Here is a 23,792-nt window from a genome sequence, read left to right as displayed (position 1 = left end):
AGACTTTAAGGATGTGAATGTCTTTTCATCTTTGGATGGTTATTCCTGGCACTGCAAAGATAATAAATGGAAGGTATATTTAAGGTATTCCTTACATCCTTAGTTTCAGTTCCAGAAATTCACATGGCTTAACATAACTTTAGATGAGTTATAAATGCTTAATTCTGCTACTATAGATTTATTTTTCAAAGTTTATTTTATTACAACCAAGTCAGTATGCTTGATATAGTAACAAAACTATTTTATATTCAAAGTAGTAAGATTGTTCAATCATGCAGGTCTCCTTCTTTCAAATGTATGTAGAGTCTCTCTATATATTTATTACTTTTATGTAGCTATTTTCACATTTTTTCTTCTATTAGATTATGAGCTCCTTGAGAACAGGACTGTCTTTTGCTTTCATTGTATCCCCAGCACTTAGAACTGTATTTGGCTTATAGTTGTAGGTCTTAATAAATATTTTTTGATTAATTACAAAAATCCTGACCCCAGTCTTAGGAAAGCATAAACCTTAAAAAACATCAGTTACTTAAGGATTTATGGCATTTATGTACCTTGAATTAAAAGTAATAAATAGGATTTCATATAAAGAAAAACTAGTATGTGCACTCAGTAAAACCTCAGTAAATAATCTCACTTCAGACTGTGCTTAGCAAGTCAATTAATATCTCAAAAGTCTCAGTGTCCTCATCGTAAATTGAGGATAATACTTGTGCCATATACTTCAAAAACTATAAAGTATACAAATGTGTTATTTAACTTTTTTCCTGGAAAAATAATGGAAAAAATGAGACATTAGTAAAATCTAGAATCACAAAGTTGGAAGACTAGTCATCTAATCTTCATTTAAGCAGGAATATTCTATACAATATCTCTGTTAAAGGATCATGCAGCAAGCTTTCTTTTGAAGACCTATAGAAATAGTAAAGTTTACTATCTTTTTAAGGAAACCTATTCCACTTGAGATTACCTACACATTGATATCAAATTATTGAGCACCATTTTGGGGAGACTTGTCATTCAACTTGTGAGCTCATTTAACTATCACTAGTTTATCTCCTCTATCCACAAGAACATTGTGAAAAACTGTTAAATTTTATCAGTATTCTTTGACAGTGAAACAGTAAAGCAAGAACAGGTATTAAAATCTGATCATCCAGGAAAGAATGGGAAAAAAGAGGGAAGTGACAAGAAATAGCATTTTTACATAATACTCCTTAGGTTCCCAAACAATTACTGTGATTGAGCACAGCTGTTTTAGGGATGTTACAGGAATTTCTTTATTGATCATAGCCATCTTGTTGAAGGAAAGCGGAAATTTGTGTTTAAGAAAACCTCCAAAAACGTGGAAAAATTGGGATACTACGACATGATTGGTAGAGTTGTGAAGTGATCTAACCATTCTGGAGAACAATTTGGAACTATGATCAAAGGGCTGTCAAATTGCATGCCTTTTGACCGAGTAATACCCCTACTGGATTTGTATTCCAAAGAGATTTTTTTTTTTTTTTTTTTTAAAGCAAAAGGACATATCTTTTAAAGTATATTTATAATAGTTGGGGCAGTTAGATGGTGCAGTGGATAGAGCACCAGCCCTGAATTCAGGAGGATCTGAGTTCAAATCTGGCCTCAGACACTTAATACCTCCTACCTGTGTGACCCTGGGAAAGTCACTTAACCCCAGTTGCTTCAAGAAAAAAAAAAGAATATTTATAGTAGTTCTTTTGGTGGTGGCAAAGATTTAGAAATCGTGGGGATGGTCATCTGTTGGGCAACCATTCCGATTGTACAAATTGTGGTATATGAATGTGATGGAATACTATGTAATACTATTGGGCTATAAGAAATGACAATTTCTCAAAAAATGAGAAATTATATGAACTGATGCAATGTGAAGTAAGCAAAACCAAAACCATTGTACATAGCAACAATATTATTATAATAGGGATCAGCCTTGAATGACTTAGCTATTCTGAGCAATACAGTGATGTAAAACAGTTCCAAAGGACTTATGGTTAAAAAAAAAAAATACTATCCATCTCCAGAGAATTGAGTCTAAATGCATTTTGAAGCATAATTTTAAAAAGTTTTTTTTGTCTCTATTTTCTCTTCTAACATGGCTAGTATAGAAATATGTCTTACCTGACAGCACATATATAATCTGTATCAAATTGTTTGCCTTCTCAAGAAGGGAAGGAGAGAATTTAGAACTAAAAATTAAAATTTTTTAAAAAAAATAATAGTTTTTTATTCAAAATACATGCAAGGATAGTTTTCAGTATTCACCCTTGCAAAACCATGTGTTCTAAATTTTTCTTCCTTCCTTCCCCACTTCTTCCTCTAGACAGCAAGTAATCCACTGTAGATTAAACATGTACAATTCTTTTATATATTTTTTTATCTTTATCATGCTGCACAAGAAAAATCAGAAAAGGGGGGAAAAGGAAAAAACAAAAAAACAGAAAGCAAGCAAACAACAAAAAAAGGTGAAAAAAACTATGTTGTGATCCACATTCAGTCCTGACAGTCCTCTTTCTGGATGCAGATGGCTCTCTCTCTCACAAGTCTATTGGAACTGACTTATATCACCTGATTGTTGAAAAGAGTCACATCCATCACAGTTGATTATCATATAATCTTGTTGTTGCAGTGTATAGTGTTCTCTTGGTTCTACTTACTTCACTTAGCCTCAGTTCTGAAATCAGCCAAAGTGATCTTGTTTTAAAAAAGAGATATGGACAGTTCCAATGATCTTGTGATGAAGAGAACCATCTATACCCAGAGAGAGGATTGTGGGAACTGAGTGTGGATCACAACAGACCATTTTCACTCTTTTTGTTGTAGTTTGTTTGCATTTTTTTTCTCATTTTTTTCCTGATTTGATTTGATTTTTCTTGTGCAGCAAGATAATTGTAAAAATATGTATGTATATATTGGATTTAACATATATTTCTATCATGTTTAACATATATTGACCTACTCGCCATATGGGGGAAGAAGCAAAGGAAGGAGGGGAAATTAGAACATAAGTTCTGCAAGGGTTAATGTTGAAGAATTATCTATGCATATATTTTGAAAAATAAAAAGCTTTAATAAAGAAAAGAAAGGTGTGGGGAGCAAATCTTTTTTTTAGTGTTTTTTACAGTTTTTTGGTTTTGTTTTGTTTTGTTTTTACAGAATTTTATAGAATCACCTATAGCTATCTCATATAACAAGTAGTATTTATTTTTATTTTTTGCTGAGGTAATTGGAGTTAAGTGACTTGCCCAGAGTCACACAGCTAGGAAATTTTAAGTGTCGGAGGTCAAATATGAACTCAGGTCCTCCTGACTTAAGGGCTGGTACTCTATCTACTGTGCCACCTAGCTATCTCACAAATAGTAGTTTTTTAAAGACCAAAAAAAAAAAAAAAAAAAAAAAAAAAAGGAGAAAAAAATCAGCACAACTCATCAATACATTGAAAAAGTCTTAAAGCATGTGCAATGTGCAACCTTCCACCTCCATGAAGAGTGGGTTAGGAGGTCCTCTTGTGTCTCTTCAAATGGAGAGTAACTAAGTAATAATTGCCAAGAAAGTATGGTTTTAGTGTTCTTGTTAATGCCAGTTGACATCTACGTAGATAGAAAATGCAAGTTGTCTTCCCACTGGAGGAGAAAGTGAATAGATAGAAAAACAGTGTTCCCCAGGTTATTAAGGGAAGAAATCTTCCTTAAAAAATGAATTGCTTTAAACGTAAAAGAAAAAAATTCCCCCCAAAGAGGATGTCAGGTAGAAGATGTAATAGAAGGGAAAAAGAGGTAGAATTGCATACTGGAAAGAGAAGTGATTTACAATCAGAAGATCTGAGTTCAAAAACATCTCTGCTATTTACTATCTATGTGACCTCAACAATTTTCCTCATCTCTAAAATGAGAGGATTTGGTATTTCAGTCCAGGAAGGATGGTCCTCTTTCCCCTGGGAGATGAGGAAAGGAAAAGATAGATGCACCAGAAAAACTGATCATGTGCACTCATCCGTGAGTACATCCTCATACACGAAAGGAATTCTATCTCACCTTGTATGTATACATACTCATGATTGTTGTATTCAGATTGCTTCTAGGAACTGCTAACTCTGTTACTGCATTTGAGTAGGCTCCAGATACTTTTGCCCAAGTAGACTATGCCTGGGAGCTCTTTTTCTTCTGTTCAGGTCCTACAAAAATCTTTTTTTTCCTTTCAACCTTGCTGCCATTTTAATATCATAGGATTTAAATATAATCCAGATAAATTGTCATTTTTGCCAATCTGGGTGTGAGCTTAAACCTCATAGTTGTTTTAATTTTAACTTCTTAATGTTTTGAAGTATTCTTTCCAATGAATGTTCATCAAGCATTTTTTCTTTGATTTTAGAGGAGGCTGAGTATTATAGGGTATCCTATGATACTTTTTCAGATTAAGTAGAATTATACTTCATTTAATTTTGTCTTTAGAGTCTTAAGTAACATATTTCAAGATATAAATTATTTTACTCTTATTTTCTTGCAGTGGTGGCATCAGCAAGTTGATTTTCATTCTGCCTTTTTATACTATTTGGCACAAACTGTACCAGACATTTACTTTGATGAAATAGATCCAGAATTGGAAAAACAAGAGGAAGTTGCTCAGTTGATGATATTAACTCCATTGGAATGGTACTTATTTAAAGAAGATCCAGCTATTTCTTTAGAGAAATTGAAACAAAGTGGAGCATTTCAGCTTTGTGGGAAAGTTTTCAAAAGCGGGGAGACAACATATTCTTGTAGGTAAGAACTGGAAACTAATAGAATTAGTATATTTGTAATTTCTATGTTTTTTTCTGTGTACCTTTTTTAAAATTTTATTTAGGTTCATTATCAACTCAAGGCTCTTTATAAAACCTTGTCATTTTGTTTAATGGGTTTGTTCTTTTCAGCACTTGTTAATGGTCTGTGAATTATAGAATATTTGTTAGATTCTCACTCCCAGTTATCCACATCCCAGCCACCATCATATTTTCTTTCTCTGTTGTTTTAAGAACTAAGCCATATTTTTTTCCCTCTTCCAAAAAGAGAATAGGGAAAATAGGAGAAACTTTGTTTTCAACTGTATAGTGAGGACTGGGTACTGGGGGAGGGAGGAATGAAGAAATATGTAAAGACCAGGAAATGGGAACAGCTTTAACTACCAGGGCTCTTTCTGAGAACTGTCCACCTATAGCCATCAGATGTGGAGAGTTTTTCTTAGTTATCTACTTGGAACTTGAGACTCTTTTGGCTATAGAACTTGAGTTTTAGCTTTTTTTTTCCTTTTCTCGTCTAAAAACTAGCATGAGGTTTCAAATATTTTATTTACTTAAGGACAGATTAGTTTTATTTTCTGTTTTATTATAGAAATTTCTTCAAAGGAAACATGAAAAAATATATTTGATTAGATTTTTACAAAATATTTAGAAAAGAAAAAAGTTTATCAGAACAGCTTGCTTTTGGAGTTAGGCAAAATTACTGTGTTGTATAGTAAGCTTCATTCAGATTCTTGAGTATTTGGAGTTTAATAGAAATCACAGGACTGTTAAAGAACTCTGGAAATACTATTTTAGTTCAATTCCTTCATTTTATAGGTGATGAAACTGAAGCATAGAAAGGTTAAGTTGAGTCAAAGTTACTGGATTTTCACAAAATGTTATATACTAATGTACTAATGATTAGATAAGACTTCTTTTGGAAAGGTTTTAGTGATTTTGTATTTTATCTTTCAAAAATTATATGTCAGTGCTTGTCTTTTGGAGCATCGTGTAGCAATTTTCCATAGAGTAGGATTAGTTGAAGGTAAATAATAATTTCTTTGAAGAATGAATCTGCCAATTTAATTTATTTTGATACTATTTAGGAGAATAAAATCAGTGTGTTGAGAAAAAAGAATTTGTTAGAATGTTTAGTTTTTCAAGTAATTAAATCATACATCTTTAGAGTTGGAAGAGACCTTAAAAAAAATCTTGTCCATTCTTCAATTTATAGCAAAGAAAGCTGTAGAAAGGTTAAGTGAAACGTCCAGGGTCAGAAGTTAGTGTTTTCTTTTTTTCCCCTGTTACAGCAATTTCAAAATAATTTCCCTAGATTTCAAAATAATTTTTGCTTAGTTTTTAAAACCTACTTTTAAATTTTTTAGAAAGTTCACATCTTTCCCAAATAATAACTTTAAAAAGCATTTAGTAAATAAATTTTTAAAATAGTAAAATATTCTGTAGGGTGGGTGGGTGGGGTTGTTTTTTGTTTTTCACCGAAAATATTAAGATGATTTATTTTAAAGTTATTATTTTGAGTAAGTATCGAAGTAAGGCTAGCACTATGGAATTCCTTTATTAGTGAATTATTTTTTATAGGATGTTGGAACAGCAGGTAATTTTCTCAGTTGGACAGGAATATTCTGATGTTTTAGGTCAGGACAGAAATTAGCCACACAAATCACATAATATAAGGTGAAACTATTAAGTAGTCACAGATTTTCTTTCTTCTTCTTTTTTTTTTTTAAATAAAAGAATCATTTAAAAAAAAAAAAAAAACCTACATCCAAGTGAGAAGTTTTCAACTATATGCTTTTCTAGTCAAGGTACCCTTGTTCAGAATATTTTTGGAATTTTTTTGCATTCATCTTTGGAACCAGTTTGTGAGTAAACAAGAATGTAAGTTTCATTACTTTATAGTCATATCCATCATTCTTTTCCTACCTCATGCAAGTAGTAGTATTCAATTTGCTCACTGTATTATTTACCAGACTTAGCACTAAATATTTTTTTATCTGTTTATAAAAATCAACTCTATCCTAAAAGGTATGCAAATTTGCCAGTAGTGGGGATATTCTGCTTCTTGCCTTCTCTGCCCTGCTCCCACCCCCCAAAAAAAGAAAAAATGCCATTACCTCAGAGGGAACAGTAACATATAGTAGAAAGCTCATTGGATTTTGAGGATCTAGCTTTTAGTCCTGGCTGCACTATTGACTCTGTAATCTTGGGCAGATTTTATAATCTCAGTGAATTTTAGTTTCTTTATCTGTAAAATAGACATTAAAAATAAGCTACACAGGGATGTTAGAAGGAAAGTGATTTGTAAACTGAACTGTACCATATATAAATTTAAACTATACCCTATATAAATATAAACTATATTTATTGAAGGCAAATACATTAATTTTTGTACTTAAGCATGGTATGTTTCTTTAAAAATTAGCCTGTTATTTTATGATCTGTGTAGATCTGTACTTGAAATGATAGTGATCTGAAATTTAGAGTGACTAACTTGAAATCTCTCCTTTAGGGACTGTGCAATTGACCCAACATGTGTCCTCTGCATGAACTGTTTCCAGAACAGTGTTCACAAAAATCATCGTTATAAGGTTTGGTTGAATTTTAAAATTTCTTTGGTTCTTTGACTTTTAAAGACTAAAGATTTGGAGTAAAATTTTGACCTTGTTTTATATGTCTAATTGATATTTTTTGATGATTAATATTTTTCTTTTCAACAAAAGTGTTAAGATAATTTGAGAAGTATATATTTATTGACTTAGAAGAATTTTAGAGCTGGAAGGGATCTTAGGCATTAGCTTGAGGAGGTAAAAAATTTTTGGGGTGGGGGTTTTCATCTCTAAACAAAGTGATCAAGGAAATATACTTCCTAAATCTTCCATTTCTTAAGATATTATAATTCAGATAAATAATACCTGGGACATAAAGAGGAAATGAGGGAATTAGATCGTCACCGACAAAATAGTGGCATACCATTTGAGGCCCCCCACTTGACTATTATCAGCTATAGGTGGTAAGACATATAGGTAACGAGTAAAGACTCCTTTGGATAGCATATTTTACATAACTTTCTAATTTCCTTTAAACAACAAAGATTCCAAATAGAAGGATATACATATAATATTTTTCTACTGTCAATACAGAAATGTTGGACTTAAAGAGTTCTGGAACTCACTTTTTTTATTGATAAAATGAGAAGTAGATTATTTCTAAGATCCCTTTTAATTCTAAATCAATGATGAAACTGATGATGAATATCCCCAGAATAGCTTTTTTTTTTTTTTTTTTTACTTTTGTTTCTGTCCTTTATTACTTGTCGATCTTGGGCAGAGCCCTTCATCACTCTGTGCCTTAGGTTTTTTCAACACATCTGTTAAATGAGGGGGTTGGATTGATGACTTTTAAAGTTCCTTCCAGCTCTAAATCTCCCATCTTATATTTCCTCTTGTTTTTTTTTTTGTTCATTTGCTTTAGAGTTTTAATTAATCAGGAACCAAACAGATAGGATTTTCCCCTCCTTTTAGGCATTATAAGAAAACAAGTTGATGAAAGGGACTTATTTAAAAATGCAGTAACCAGTATATTATATCTTGGAAGTATATATGCTTTTCACAGCCTTTTCTCCCCCCTCTTCCCCCCCCCCCCTCCCATTCTTTCAATGTATTATTGTTCTTTTCATGTCTGGCTTCATCACCAGTCTTGTTCATACTTTTTTCCATGCCTCATATATGATATTCTGTCACTTATCTTTGTATCCTTGCAAAGACTGGCATCCATTCCTGAAATGTATTTCTTCTTTATCACTATGTCTTAGAACTAGTTTCCTTCAAAGGTTAGCTCACATAACCACCTTATAAATGAACCCTTTTCTGATCTTTGCAGCAGTGTTAAAAATGTCTACCAAAATTACCCTGTATTTTTAAAAAATTTACACATACACACATACATACACATGAAAACAACAAAGATATGTTATTTTCCCCAGTAGAGTTTTTTATTTCTTGTGGGAAAGAATTGTTTCATTTTTGTCTTTGTGTTCCTTGTATCTAGTACACTTGGTGCATGTGTGCTTAATAAGCCTTAATTAATTGCAGTATTTATAATATTGGATAATGGGAGCTGATATTTGTAATCATGAAATATAGTATGATGCTTAATTGGCAAAGAAAAATTCAATTATCTTTAGTATGTTATATTTTAAGGATGGGAAAACAGACTCAATGCATTTTAAAAATGTTTTACTAGTGAGGTTTAAAAAAAAATCAATTGAATGTTTAGTTATATTAGCCAGAATATTCCATTTTTTAAGCATGCCCATTTGAAATTTTTGTTCTATAAAGTAAATTTGTCCTATTTGTATTTCTGCTTTTCTCTGTTATTATAGTTAATAGAAAAAGTGTAAAAGCAAAAAAGAAAAAAACACTTTTTAAAAATTGCCCTTTTAAAGCCTAAAATTATAGGGCCCATGTTTTTTTTTTTTTTTTTTTTTAAGTATTTAGAAATACATATAAGGACCATTATATTTGAAATATTTTTTTGAATTATTTTGTTTATCCTTGTCTTTTAATGTGTCTTAGTTTTAATAAAACCACATTCTTATTTTTTTGTTTAGATGCATACTTCTACTGGAGGAGGGTTTTGTGACTGTGGCGACACAGAAGCATGGAAAACTGGCCCATTTTGTACAAACCATGAACCTAGAACAGTGAGGTCTAATGAGGTAAGATTAATATTTAAAATAGAATCATGTGGATGTGGCTCTTTTCAACAATGAGATGATTCTGGCCAATTCCAGTGATCTTGTAATGAAGAGAGCCATCTACCCCCAGAGAGAGAACTATGGGAACTGAGGGTGGATCATGACATAGCATTTTCACTCTTTTTGTTTTGGTTTGCTTGATTTTATTTTCTTTGTAATTTTTTTTTAATCTGATTTTTCCTGTGCAACAAGATAATTGTATAAATATGTATGCATATATTAGATTTAACATTTTTGCCATGTTTAACATATATTGGATTACTTGCCATCTAGGGGAGGTGGCAGGGAGACAGGGGAAGAGAAATTGGAAAACGAGTTTTTCAAGGGTCAGTGTTGAACAATCAAACTTGCATGTTTTGAAAATTAAAAACTTCATTTAAAAAAAATAAAATAGAATCATATCCAAGTCTTTAAGTTGGGTGGAGATTTGGCTAAAAAATTTATTTTCAGGATCATATATTTATAGCTAGAAAGGATCAATTATTTAATTCTCCCTTTTATAAGTGAATAAACTGGGCCCAGACTTGTTAAATGACAATATAAATTCAGTGACTCAGGTAAGACTGAGCTTAACTCTTCCTTACTTCAAATCCAGCACTTTATTTCATTCAGGTGCCATTGACTTTCATGAGGCACACAGACTTTTTGCTTCTAATTGAATTCAATGAAAATGCCATTTCTAGCAATTACTATTTTAAGTCTAGAGAATTATTAGAAATGAAGTAGAAATTATGAATATGTGGTGTAGTTGGTAGAATACTTTATTTGGAGCTGGGCAAACTTCTACTAAGGGGGAGGAAGAAGCAAATGATGTAAGAGACTTGAGAGTAGGAAAGATTTGGATCAACAACTTTTTTCTTTTTCTTTATTCTCTTTTTGACAATGTCATTCACTTCCACAATTATAAATACTACTTCTGTGTTAATGATTTCCAAATTTCTCTCCAGTCTTAAGGTCACTTGTGGACTTCAGACACTTTTCTCTACCTAGAAATGGGTATCCACGTGTTACTACCCTCTCAAATATTTGAATCTCCTAGTTTTTCAACTCCCTTAGCTTCTACTAGCTAGTAATACACAGAGATGGTCATACCCATGACCTTATTGTTACTCATAAGTGTTCTACTTCTTTGATTGGGAACCCTTAAAATTACACTGATCAAAGTCTCCCCTATCTTAAAAAAACATGCACTGGGACCCTACCATCTTCTCAAGGAGATCCTTCTTTCCCCTCTTTTCTAGCCAGATCCCTAGAAAAAGTTCTCTATATTCATTGTCTCTACTTCCTCACCTTTCATTTCTCAAATTATAGAATTTGACTTCCACCCTCATCATTAATTGAAATTTCTTCCTTAAAAATTACTGGAAAACTCTCTTTTTTAAAAAATGTACTTTTATTGATATCTTTTGTTTTTATATCACCTAAACTTCCTTTTCCACCTTCCATGGAAGGAATGTTCTCTTTGGTTTGGTTTTCCTGGGAGTCTCTGGGAGCAGCCTTCATTTCAGTTCAGTAATCACCACACAAGTAGACAGGATCCTTTAATTCCTTCCATGGAAGGAATGTTCTCTTTGGTTTGGTTTTCCTGGGAGTCTCTGGGAGCAGCCTTCATTTCAGTTCAGTAATCACCACACAAGTAGTCCAGATCCTTTATTGTCTCCTTTCCTGGGGCCCATTTAGCTTTCTTAGAGGCCTAATCTCTCTCCTTGGTTCCAAGAGCTTAAGTTCCTGAATCTCTCCTAATCTAAGGGTTTGTGCTTCAGCCTCTAGCCACCACAAAGGTGAATGATGGAATGAATCTGTCGCAGCCTTCGAGAGCTTCTAGTGAACTTGTCTTTTTTGGCCCTGAGAGCTTCTAGCTTATATGCTCTACACTAAATATAAATCAATCATTATATCACTAAGAAACCATTATTTGTTGTAGGATTGAATCAATGCTAAACTAGATTTAACCATTGTCTCCTCAATTCCACTTAGTACCTTGTTTCAAGTTCTGGCCCATAACACATGGAACCTTGCTATCTAACTCAAGAATTTTTTTAAAAAGGAAATAGAAGCAAGAAAACCAATCCGCATATCTGACCAATACATTGAAAACAATCTGAAAATAGATGCAGTTTCCCACGGTTTGAACCTCCTACTTTTGCAAAAGAGTAGATAGTGATGGTGTTTTTTCTTATATCTCTTCTTTGGGACTATGCTTTTTCTTTGTACTTCAGGTTGTTTAATGGTTGTTCTTTTTGTTTACGTTGACTACAACAATGTATATAAGAACATCTGGGTGGTACAGTGAATATACTGCCAGGTCTGGAGTCATGAAGACTCAACTTCTTAAGTTTAAAATCCCGCTTCAGACACTTTACTAGTGTGTGACCTTAGGCAAGTCACCTTAAACTGTTTGCCTCAGTTTCTTCCTCTATAAAATGAGTTGAAGAAGGAAAAGGCAAACTTGCTCCAATGTCTTTGCTAAGGAAACCCCAAATAGGGTCACAAAGCATAAAATATGACTGAAACAACTGAGAAACAACAACAGAGTCATTGTGTGTGTGTGTGTGTGTGTGTGTGTGTGTGTGTGTGTGTGTGTATATATATATATATATAGTTTTCTTTACTCTGCTTCTATATTAGTTTATAAAAGTCTTCTTGTCTCTGTCTTTCTCATATTTATGGTTTCTTACAGCACAGTAATATTCCTTTATGTTCATATATCATAATATCACATTGCTATAAATATTTTGGGGGGACTTTCTTTTTATTAATGATCACCTTAGGATGTATGCCTAAGTAGTAGATTCTCTGAGTTAATAGGTATAGACATTTTATTAACTGCCAAAGTTACCACTGATTTCTTAATTGCTAAATTTAATAGTTCTTTCTCAATCTATATTCTTCTCAACTTCTGAAGCAGTTGACAGTGCCCTTTCCTTCTGGTTGCTCTCTTCATTTTGGGTTTGTGTGACATTCTTCTCTCCAGGGTCTTTTCTACCTATCTTGTCATTCTTTCTCAATTTTCTTTGTTGGTCCATCATTCCTATTATATCCTCTATAGATATGTCCCAAGACTCTGTCCTCAGCCCTTTTCTCTCTCTCCACCTAGGGTTATTTATATAGGAGCCAATTAATTTTTTTAATGCTTTGTTAAGTATTTTAGGATAATTAATTTCCTTTGGCATCCTATGCATTTTATTTTGTCCTTGTATAAAAACATTATTCTCAGAAGGTATCTACAAGTTTCATTAGATAGCCAAAAGGGCCCATGATAAGAAAAAAAAATTAAGAACCCCAGCTTTACACTTTTGGTACCTTCATCAGTTCCCATGGTTGTAATTGTCATCTCTGCAGATGTTTCCCAAATTGATATATCTAGCCCTAGTTTAGGTCCTGAGGTAATCTAACGACCCTTTAAAACATATCCCTCAAATCTGTCCTTTTCTCTCTACTCACATGGCTACAACTCATTATAGGCTATAATGTTGTTTTTCTTGGACTTTATAAAAATGTCTTGATTAGTATTTCAGCCTCAATGGTCCACCAATCCAGTCCATCTTCCACACAACTATTGAAATGATTTCCCAAAGTGCACGTCTGGCTAAATTTACCTACCCCTTGGGTCCCAATTGCTTTTAGTATCAAATATGATTTTCTCTATTCTTCTTTCAAGGCCCTTTACAGTCTGACTCCAACCATGTAGTATATTATCCCATTCTCATAGTCTGAAATTTAGCCTAATTGATTCACATATGGCAACCCATCTTCTTTAGAACTCTTTGACAGGTCCTATGTCTGTCTTTCTATCTATCTATATTATATCTATATCTATATATCTGTATATATTTCCTCTTCAGCTTTGCCTTTTAGAATCCCTTGGTTTCTTCAAAATTTGGCTAAAACACCACTTTCTACATGACTCCTTGATCTTTTAAGCTGTTTATGGCCTCCTCTAAGCAAATTATCTTGCATTTAATTTTTAAATATTTTGTTTATACTTATGTACAGTCTTTTATCCTTTCCCAATACCAGTAGAATGTAAGTTCTTTACCTGCAAGAACCATTTCATCTTTTGTCTTTATATTCTCAATGCCTGACATATAGTAGGCACTTAGTAAATACTTGTTGATTGATTGCCTCTTCAGGAAAGAGCAATTGTCTTTAAATGCTGAGGAAAGAATAGAAATTAAAATATCACAGAGAATTTGGTGAGAGAATAGTTGACTTAGTAAGTAAATAGGTGGGTGAATTGTTAGCATGGTGACTATGCCCAAATGAAATTAATTAGTGTCACATATAATTCAATTAAAATTCAGCACTTAGTGACAGGTGAGCATGCTGGATTTTAAAACATCTATTTAAGCATACGGTGTATGGGGGGAATTGTGGAAGTTTATGGAAGTTGTATATGTTCAGAAGAGAAAGTGGCAGAAAATGCTGACTCTATGGGAATTCTTCTTTGTTTTCTATTCTTTATTATTTTAACTCTCAACCAAAAGTGTGTTAAGCAAAACAGACCTAATTATAATCTAGTGGACTCAGTTTGAAGAATTCCTAGAAAATGATATAATTCCATCATTTAAAAATGTTTAAAATGAGTAATCTTTTTTCTCCTCCATTGTATACATATTAGTAATAATATTTCTAACATGCCTTTTTGCAGAGTTCAGGTTGTCCTTTGAGTGAAGAGGTAATTGGCCAAGCTAAGAAGATATTCCCTACAGTGATAAAATACATGGTAGACATGACTGTTTGGGAAGAGGAAAAAGACCTGCCTACTCAACTCCAGATTAGGTATAGAATGTTATCATTATCTTCTATGAACTAATGGGGACCTCTTTTTCTTCCTAGTTACTTGCTCTTTGGCTTTTGACCTAGTAGTTATTTCTGGATAGCTTTCTCCTTCTACCTTTTTGTTTAATTTAAAACCATATTTGATTAGATCAGCAAGTCTCCTAGTAAGGAGATTCTCCATCCGTAGTCCAGGACCCAAAGAATGTTTATTAAGTACTAACTATGTGCCAGGCAATGTGATAAATACTGAGCATAAAAAGAAAGGCAAAAAACAGACTTTGTCATCAAAGAGTACTGAAGTACAGTAGATAAACCATTAAAAAAAAAAATTGGGAGAAAGGAGAGGGAAGGACAAGGCACCTAGGGAAGAGGATGAAAAAAGCATAAAGATTGGAATCAAGAATGGGTTACAGCTTTTCTGGCTTTTCTCCTGAAATACTAATCTGAGCAATCACCATTTGGGAGAAACAGGCCTCAGATATATTTTCTGCCCTTATACAGCTTACAGAGACCATTAAGCAATTTAGAACACACATACCAATATCTAAATGCAAGGTAGGAAAAAAAAAAGTGCAGTAAGAGAAACAAAAATATTCTAGTTAGAGAAAGAAGCAATTACTTTCACTTGGGGGGGGGGGGGGGGGGAGGGAAATAAGGTTTTCATTTCTCTCCTGCTGAGATATCTGCCTGAGCAGAGGCAAGATGTTCATCTTCCCCTTACCTATCTATTATAGCAAAAATCTGAAATTCACACCAGACCAAATAATGTTCAGGGAATCCAGTGAGTATCACAATTGACTTCTTCCATCCCAGAACTGCACAAAACTCAGCTAACAGCCTATTGATCGGAACCAGGAAAAGGTTAACAACAGAAATAAACAAGGTAGTAACCTTCCAGTGGAAGCAGAAAGGGACCGGAGACATTTGAGAGCCTAAAAGAAGATCACAAAAATGGAATACTCCCACAAGAAAGCCCCAGTGTGATTATAAAATAATGAGGCCTGTGGAAACATCAAAAATAGTGACAAACCTGGGTATATGAATGATATATGAAAGCTTCTTAGCCAGGGCACTACCAGGTCCCTAGTACCCTGTCTTGAGATACCAAAGAGAGCCCTAAAAATCTTGTGTTCTGAACTTTAAAGATGGGGACCCAGTACCATCTGGAGGAGATAAATACAAGTACCCTACTTAACTATGATAAAATCAAACATAGCAGACCACTTCACCCAAAAGCACATCAGGAATTGGAGTAAACCAAAAAAAAAGATACTTATCAGTATCAAAATTTTTGCAACTCTAGAGATCCTTAAGAAGACAACTCTAGTAATTTCAGACAGACTAAAAGGAAAAAACAGATTTTCCAGAAAGATTACAGAAATGCTTCAAAGAAATGAAGTAAAAATAAGGTATAAGCTTTAAAGGAAACAATTAGGAGAAAAATTAGTTTTGAAGAGAAAGTGGTAAATGGATTTGTTGAAAATTAGAATAAAAAGAAATCACTTCCTTCATAAGACATCATGAAATACTAAAACAAAATTGAAAAAAAATAGAAGAAAATGTAATCTATCTGCTATCAAAAACAACTGACCTGTAAAATAAGTCAATTAGAGATATTTTAAGAATTACTGGACTTCTTGAAAACTGTCACTAATAAAAGGCTAGACACTATATTTCAAGAAAAACATATTTCAACATTGCCCAAATCTATTAGAACCAGAAGGCAGAATGAAGATAGAAAGAATCCATTGTTCACTGAAAGAAACCCTCAAGGAAAAGTCCCATGAGTGTCAGTCAAAATTTAGCGCTCCTACATCAAAGGAAAATATAAGCCTCTAAAAAGAACCAGTTCAAATATCAAGGAATCACAGTCACCTAAGATCTGTCAGTTTCTACTACAAACAAGAGAAGATCTTGGTCTACAGCATTCCAGAAGGAGAAAGAGATAGGTTTACAATCAAGAACAACTTTCTCTGAAAATCTGAAGCAAAATTATACAGGAAAAAGTATGAGGAAACTGTCAAACATTCTTCATTAAGAGATCAGAGCTAAGGACAAACTTTAAAATATAAACACAAGAGACCATAAACTTAATAAAGTTTATTTATTTGAATAATTAGAAAGAACTTTATGATAAGATAATAATAGCCATAATAATAATTAACATTTAATTGCTCTTTAGGGCTTTATGAGAGAGGTACTATTTGTTATGCCCATTTTACAGATGAAGAAACTAAGACTGAGAGAAGTTAAGTGACTTGCTCATAGTTATATAACTATTATCTGTTGAAGGCAATATTGGAGCCCAGGTTTCCTGGTTCCAAATGGAGCAAGCACTCTTTATACTACACCAGCTGTATCAAGCTCAAATAGAAATATCTCTGAGGTTACATATTGACTTAGAAAACCATAATTTAGCATTATCTATGTTGTATTGTATTTTTATTTATTTTGTCAAACATTTCTCAGTTATATTCAATCTGGTTCAACTATGCTGGGAGTTTTGCTAGCCACAAGTTTGACATCTCTGCCCTTTACTAGCTAGATGCCTATGATATAGAGCTAACATTCCAGTGAGGAAGAAGAAATAAGTGGCTTTTTGTTTGTTTGTTTTAAGAGGACGACAAGGGAGGATAAAAGAAATTTACTAGTTAGTACAGAATGGAGGAAGAAGGGCTTGCTGATGCTGATAATTGGGGTAAGAAAAGTATACAGATGTATCAGATTAACTTTAGTCATATGAAGAAGAAAAAGGAGGGTTGAACCCATTTGCCTAATAAACAGTGTAAAAATGCAGCAAACTATGGGCAAACAAGTAGAAATGGGTTTGGAGGGGATGCTTAAGAGAAAGAATAATAACTATAAAAAAATAGCTATAAACATAAGAAATGAATAAAGGGACAGTTTCAGAGAATTTGGGGCAGTATGTGTTGCAGCAGAGTGAAACAGCAGAATTAGGAGAACAGTTTTACAAGGACAGCAATATTGTAAAGAAAAACAATTCTCTGATTTGCAAAATAATCAGCTGTGTGTCTAGAGCATTTGTGAGGAAGTATGTTATCCTCCTGATAGAGAAATGATGTACTCAGGATGTCAAAAGAGACATGCATTTTTGGACATGGCCACTTGTCTTTTTTTTTCTTGATGATGCTCATTTGTTATAGGATTTTGGCTTTTTAATTGGTGGGGAGGAAGTAATACTGATACCAGAAAAAAAAGGGTTATTGAAACAATTTTGAAATGTACAGAAGGGAAACACAAACAGGAGAGATTTAAAAGTAATGCAAGGATTTTAAAGATTTCATCAAAGAAGTGAAGGCCTCAAGTCTTAATATAGTTGCCTTCTAAACCTTCTCTATTCTTGGTTTATAAATTTTCAAGTTGCAGTGGGATGAGAATGAAGAGGAAGCTGGGAAAGTAGTAATATTGGTAAAACTACAGTGATAATGAGGTATTTTCATTTAAAAGGACATTAACTATTTGTAAACTAATAGAGACTACTTGTTAGACAATCTAAATGGGAGAATAAAAGCAAAAAGAATGAAGGATACTGTACAAATACCTAATGTAGGATAGGTGATAATGTCACTTAGCATTTATAACCTGACCCCCCACTTACCTTTCCAGCATTGTCATATATTCCTGTATATTCTTCTTCCTGTAGTCTGTACATCCAGCCAAATTGGCCTTCTTACTGTTCCTCACATATAACGTTCCTGGTCTTCTTGTCTTTTCCTTTGTTCTTACTGCTTCTTTTCTCACTTCCCTTTCTTAGAAATCCGTTCTAAGCTTCTGCTCAAGTACCACTTTCTAAATGAAGCCTTTCTTCATATCCCTCAGCTGTTGGTGCTCTCTATCCTCAAACTATCTTATCTTTATTTTGTATACATCCTTTATATATTTCTATATGTATATTCTTCAGTAGAAGGTGAACTTCTCAAGGGCAGGAACCATTTCATTTTTATTTTTGTATCTTTAGCACCCAGCATAATATCTGACATAATATTTTTAGGATCCAGATGTAGGGCTGGAAGGGACTTCAGAGACAATTCCAAATCCCTCATTTACAGATGAACCTGAAGGCCCATTGAAATTAAATGACTTTCTCAATATTTCACAGCTAGTAGACAACAGAGATGGGGTTTGAACCTAGATTCTCTGACTTCAGATGCAGTGTTCTTTATGCTACTTCACATTGCCATCCCATAGTTGACATTTAATAAATACTAGTTGATTGGTTGACTTAAATAAAAGGACTTATGAGGATAAGTCTAATAAAAGTAATCTTAACTGTAAATAATCAAATTTTCTTATATTTTATTTGTATATACATATGTCTAAAGTATTTTCCATGTTTTCCTTTGATTATCTGATTGTCTTAATTTTTCTTTATTAGGGAGAAAACTGAAAGATATTATTGTGTCCTTTTCAATGATGAACACCATTCTTATGACCATGTTATATATAGTCTACAGAAAGCCCTTAAATGTGAACTTACAGAAGCTCAATTGCATACCACTGCCATAGACAAAGAGGTTAGTGAAATGTTAGTCTGTTGCAATTAAATCGCCCTGTGTGTTAGTCAGCAGTCAATCCAATAGATATTTATTTAGCATTTACTAGCTTTATCATCCTTTCAATTTAATCTTATAATATTAACTCTTAGAATTAAGAAATATGAGAAAAATTTCACCAAATATTGTTGAGTTCTTTTGAATTGTCTGAGGTTTTGAATAATCTCACTCCCAGTTTTTTAAAATATTATTTTGATAATTAAAATGAATGTAACATTCAAGATTATATCTGTAGCAGATTTTAATGTAATGAAAAAGCAAATAAAGTAAACTTGCTATTGCTGTTTTGCTTTAGTTTATTTTCTTTAGTCTATGAAGTTCTTTAATTTTTGTTACCTAGATTACTTTCAATAAATTAGTATAGTAATTCTATTCAATATTAAGCATTCATTGTTTACTGTATATTCTAGTCACTAAATTCTAGGGGAGTTAAAAACACAGTAGATGACATAGCCCTGCTTTTGAGCTATTTCTAATCTGATTGGGGAAACATATATACATGAAAGATTTCAGTTTTCCTCATGTTATTCTCTATCAAAGGCATTTTAAACTAGAATGTTTAACATTTTTCCTCTTGTATTTCTGTTTTCCCTATGGAGGTAGTAAACAAAAGAATCAAAAGGCAATCCATAGAAAGGAAGAGAAGCAGCAAGGAATATTAAAACAGACAACATGTTAAATATAATCAGCTCTTGAGTAATCAAGAGTTGAACATATTGTATTTTACATAGTTGATAGATGTTAGAATCCTTACAAAGTGTTAACTCGTTAGAGTTGATAGAGACACCGCAGATAGCAATCATATTTCTTACTAACTTTTTAATATATGTTTTAAAGTCTTGTAGAGATGGATAATATAGGTGATATAAATTATTTCTTTTTATGTTATGTTTATTTATGCTGAAATACAATCAACTTTTCCCATGTAAATACTAAGGGACAGCATTGTCTTCTTTAAATGTGTATTATAAAATTTATGTAATTCTTTCTGAATCTTAAAGTATTATATGATTATGTTATCATTCTCAATTTTTATGATTTTATCTCCCAGATGGATATGAATGTAGAAATGCTATATCTAATTGTTTAAAAGCATTTAAACTCTTAATGACTGACTCTATCTTATAGGCAGGTGGTTACTTTATATTATAAGCTCTGGCCTACGCAGTAGAATGTGGTAACTAATTTAGTTAGTAACAGTTACTGACATTTGCAAATCCCAGATGCTAGCCTTAATAAGACTTTAAGAGAAATAATAAGAAATATTCTCCAGGATGTAAAAGTGCATCTTTTCTTGTGCCATTCCAGAGGTGGATAGAATAGTAAAAAGCCTGGAAATTATGCCATATAAAAATCAGTTTCAGGAACTGGGGCTATCTGATTCCTCTTTCATTTTTTAGCCCTTTATATATTTGAAGACTGTTATGTCTCTTACCATCTCCAAATCTTTTCATAAAGGAATAGTAATAGTCTGACATGGAAGTAAATTTTCAGTCAGTTGAGATCTTCCAAGTAGAGACTAACCATTTCCCTGGGTTGCTGAAGATGGGATGTGCACTTTGGATGGGGATGAACTGGATGACTTTTAAGGTTATTATCAACTCTAAGATTGGGTGAATTCTAGGTGGGGTGAGGATCAATATGCTGCTACACTTCAGTGACTTTTCATGGCCTCAAGTCTGTGAAGTTCAGGGAACTCTGGGCTCACTACTTAAATTCTTAGGCTTAACACATTATTTTCATAAAAGACACTACAAACTTAGACAAAGGTACAGTTGAGAACTTATTAACATCCTGAAGCCATAGGGTTAGAGAACTTTGGGTTATATAGCCACCAGCCTTCACTTCTTCTCAATTCTCAACATAGTAGAGATAAATTCATCTTTGGTCTAGGCTTCAGCAAGCAAGTTGTAATAATTCATAATTTGTTAGATCTTTAGTATCAGTGCACCTTAATGTTGATGTCATTCTGTTACTTAATAACCCTTCAAATTTTGTTTATAATTAGGGTCGTCGGGCTGTTAAACTAGGACCTAGTGTTCATTGTCGAGAAGCAAAGGAAAATATCAAGGTAACTGCTTTTAGAAAGATTTGAACATGCAAAGAGAATGAAGGGGCACAGTGGATAGAGCACCAGCCCTTAAGTCAGGAGGACCTGAGTTCAAATCTGGTTTCCGACACTTAACAGGTTCCTAGCTGTGTGACCCTAGGCAAGTCACTTAACCCCAATTGCCTCAACCAAAAAAAAAGAAAGAAAGAAAGAAAATGAGAGTTGTGTTGATAGAAGGGAAATTGAGAGTTGGGGCAAAGAAGAGGTAGTATAGGAGGGGGAACAAGATATGCCACAGAATAAAGTTGGTCATACAAACTAAGTCAAACTGATATGATCACTTCCTTCCAGGAGCTTGATGGGTCACTGTTAAACACATTCTGTTCTTCTTTCCCTACTGTCAATAATCTTCATGAACAGAAAATTGACATTAAAAGAAAGGAGTTCAATAAAGACGAAAAGCACTTGAGATAAATTTTAGATTAATTTCACAAATTATAAGATTCTATTGTTTAAGTTAAAGTCTAAAGATAGTTAAACTTAGTTTTGAGTTATGCTATAGATTTTCCTAACAATCTATTCTTTGTTTTTGGTAATTATTTCCTGTATCTCTAGTTTCATTCAGAAAATGTTTCTCAGCATCCACTTCATGTAGAGGTTCTACATGCTGATGTTATGGCTCATCAGAAATTTGCTTTACGTCTTGGCACTTGGTTAAACAAGCTTATGAGTTATTCAAGTAAGCATATATATTTCTTTATATTTTTTATAAACATTCTTGCCCATGGTTTTAAAATCTCATTTAATAGACTGTATTTGAAATTAAGGAGATCATATTGATCTATTTCCTTCTTTGTTAAGCTTTTGATATATTTTTGTATTTTTAATGGATTCTTAATTATTTTCTTAACTGGCTCTTAATCACTTAAAATAACACAGCCAGCCAATGCTTGATTATTAGTTTGACACTAGTAATTATTATAATATTCAAAGACAAGCTGGACTTTATGTTTTTGGAGAAGGATTGAGAAAAATGTGAATGTTTGCAATGATTTTTCTTTCCCAGGTGATTTTCGACAGATCTTCTGCCAGGCCTGCCTTCAAGAAGATGTTCCTGATGATCCCTGCCACATAAGCAGGCTAATGCTATGGGATGCAAAGCTTTATAAAGGTCAGTAGATCTTTTGACTTTGAAGAATAGCTATAATCCATTTTAACAAGGACTTCTCTCAGTGTTAAATTAAGTGACTTTGTTTTTTAAGATAAAGAGATTATTTAGTCATTTGTTAGTAGAAGGAGGTATTTTTTGGACCATGCTCAGTTTTCAAGCTTATATTTCTTTGAACTCAGTTTCTCTTTAGCTCCTCTGTTACATAATATATATTCATATGGTAGTGCCACCGTCATTAGATATTATTCAAGTTTCTCTTGAAAAATCTTAATGAGGGAGGAAAAAAATAAAGGAAAAGACAGAAGGAAAGGAGAATGATGGTAATAAAGTTAGAAAAAAAATAGAAGGGTCTATTCAAGTAAGCATATTCCTTCCCATATTTTTAATAAATCCACTTTTGTTGTATTACTATGAAATAATAGGAAAGCCTAAGTGAGGACATTAATACAAATTGAAGTGAAGTTATAGAAATGCTGGTATATGGAGAAAAGAAAAGTTTTGCATTTAAGGGGCAGCTAGTTGATGTAGTGGATAGAGCACCAGTCCTGAAGTCAGGAAGACCTGAGTTCAAATCTGGTCTCAGATATATAACCCTTCCTAGCTGTGTGACTCTGGGCAAGTCACTTGACTCCAATTGCCTCAGCAGAAAAAGAAAAGCTGCATTTTTGTCTTTATATTGACAATACTGAATTAATATTTTGGTGAATTTTGAGGTCTTAATAAACATGCTCATTATTTTTAAAATATCCTGGAAAATTTTTCTTTGCTTCTATCCTAATAAAATGTTATTTTTCACAGGTGCACGTAAGATACTTCATGAGTTGATCTTCAGCAGTTTTTTCATGGAAATAGAATATAAAAAACTCTTTGCCATGGAATTTGTGAAGGTAATTGTCTATTATTTATATCTGTGTGAAAATATTAATCTATGACTACCACTATGGTGATTTTTGTTTGTAAAAGAATAGAAATAGAAGTTTGGTGCTTATGAAAAGTTTGATTTTTATAATTTATTCTTAGTGCTTTCTTTCAACACCTGATAGTTTCATAGTTTCCTGTAGAGAACACAAACCATGCAAAAGGAGGACATACTATCCCATTTGTATAAATACTCATTCTGCTTAATCTCTTTCCCTTTATATTCATTAATGTATTGAGGCAGAAAATGAGTTAAGGAATGGTTTCAGTTTAAAGAGGAGGGAAAGTTATCTAGCTGAGAAACAACAATCAGATAAGGCACTATAGAAGTATACTTGTATTTTCAAGGATAAAATGAAAAGAGAAGCTTTAACTTATATCCTCCACTATTATGCTCTGATAGGTATGTTTTTATTGGTGTGGTTATTTCTTCCACTGATAGTTTTCCTCTTTCCATTCTTAAATCATCCACAAAGGATTTTACCCTCTTTATTTCTTACATTATTGCTTTTTTCACATGTTTATAACTTGTTTCCTCAACTAGATTTTGAGCTCCTTAAGGTTAGGGACTGGGTCTTACATTCCTTTTATCCTTCATAGTGCTTTACACATAGTAGGTGCTCAATAAATATTAGTTGGTTCTATTTTGATATTTAAGCTGTTCTGAGAGACTTCAAATTGATTCAAGAAAAAGTCAGTCTGATGTTGAAAGATGAAGGTAGAATTGAAGATTGTGGTAG

At 32.9% G+C, this 23,792-nt stretch overlaps 1 protein-coding gene across 2 annotated transcripts in view; it reads left to right on the top strand.

Annotated features, from left to right (window-relative positions):
* UBR1 (ubiquitin protein ligase E3 component n-recognin 1) overlaps positions 1-23,792 on the top strand; it is a 134,221-nt gene that overhangs the window by 15,629 nt on the left and 94,800 nt on the right. For both annotated transcript variants that reach the window (XM_012546625.3, XM_023500812.2), the window contains exons 2-10: positions 4,528-4,784; positions 7,311-7,389; positions 9,411-9,518; positions 14,209-14,339; positions 18,736-18,874; positions 20,922-20,984; positions 21,579-21,702; positions 22,030-22,134; positions 22,933-23,021. In XM_012546625.3, coding sequence (XP_012402079.1) covers positions 4,528-4,784; positions 7,311-7,389; positions 9,411-9,518; positions 14,209-14,339; positions 18,736-18,874; positions 20,922-20,984; positions 21,579-21,702; positions 22,030-22,134; positions 22,933-23,021 — 1,095 coding nt within the window. The remainder of the gene's footprint in view (positions 1-4,527; positions 4,785-7,310; positions 7,390-9,410; positions 9,519-14,208; positions 14,340-18,735; positions 18,875-20,921; positions 20,985-21,578; positions 21,703-22,029; positions 22,135-22,932; positions 23,022-23,792) is intronic.

This window comes from Sarcophilus harrisii, chromosome 2 (assembly GCF_902635505.1).
Source record: "Sarcophilus harrisii chromosome 2, mSarHar1.11, whole genome shotgun sequence".
Taxonomy (NCBI): domain Eukaryota; kingdom Metazoa; phylum Chordata; class Mammalia; order Dasyuromorphia; family Dasyuridae; genus Sarcophilus; species Sarcophilus harrisii.
This window is presented reverse-complemented; position numbering and strand designations above follow the sequence as displayed.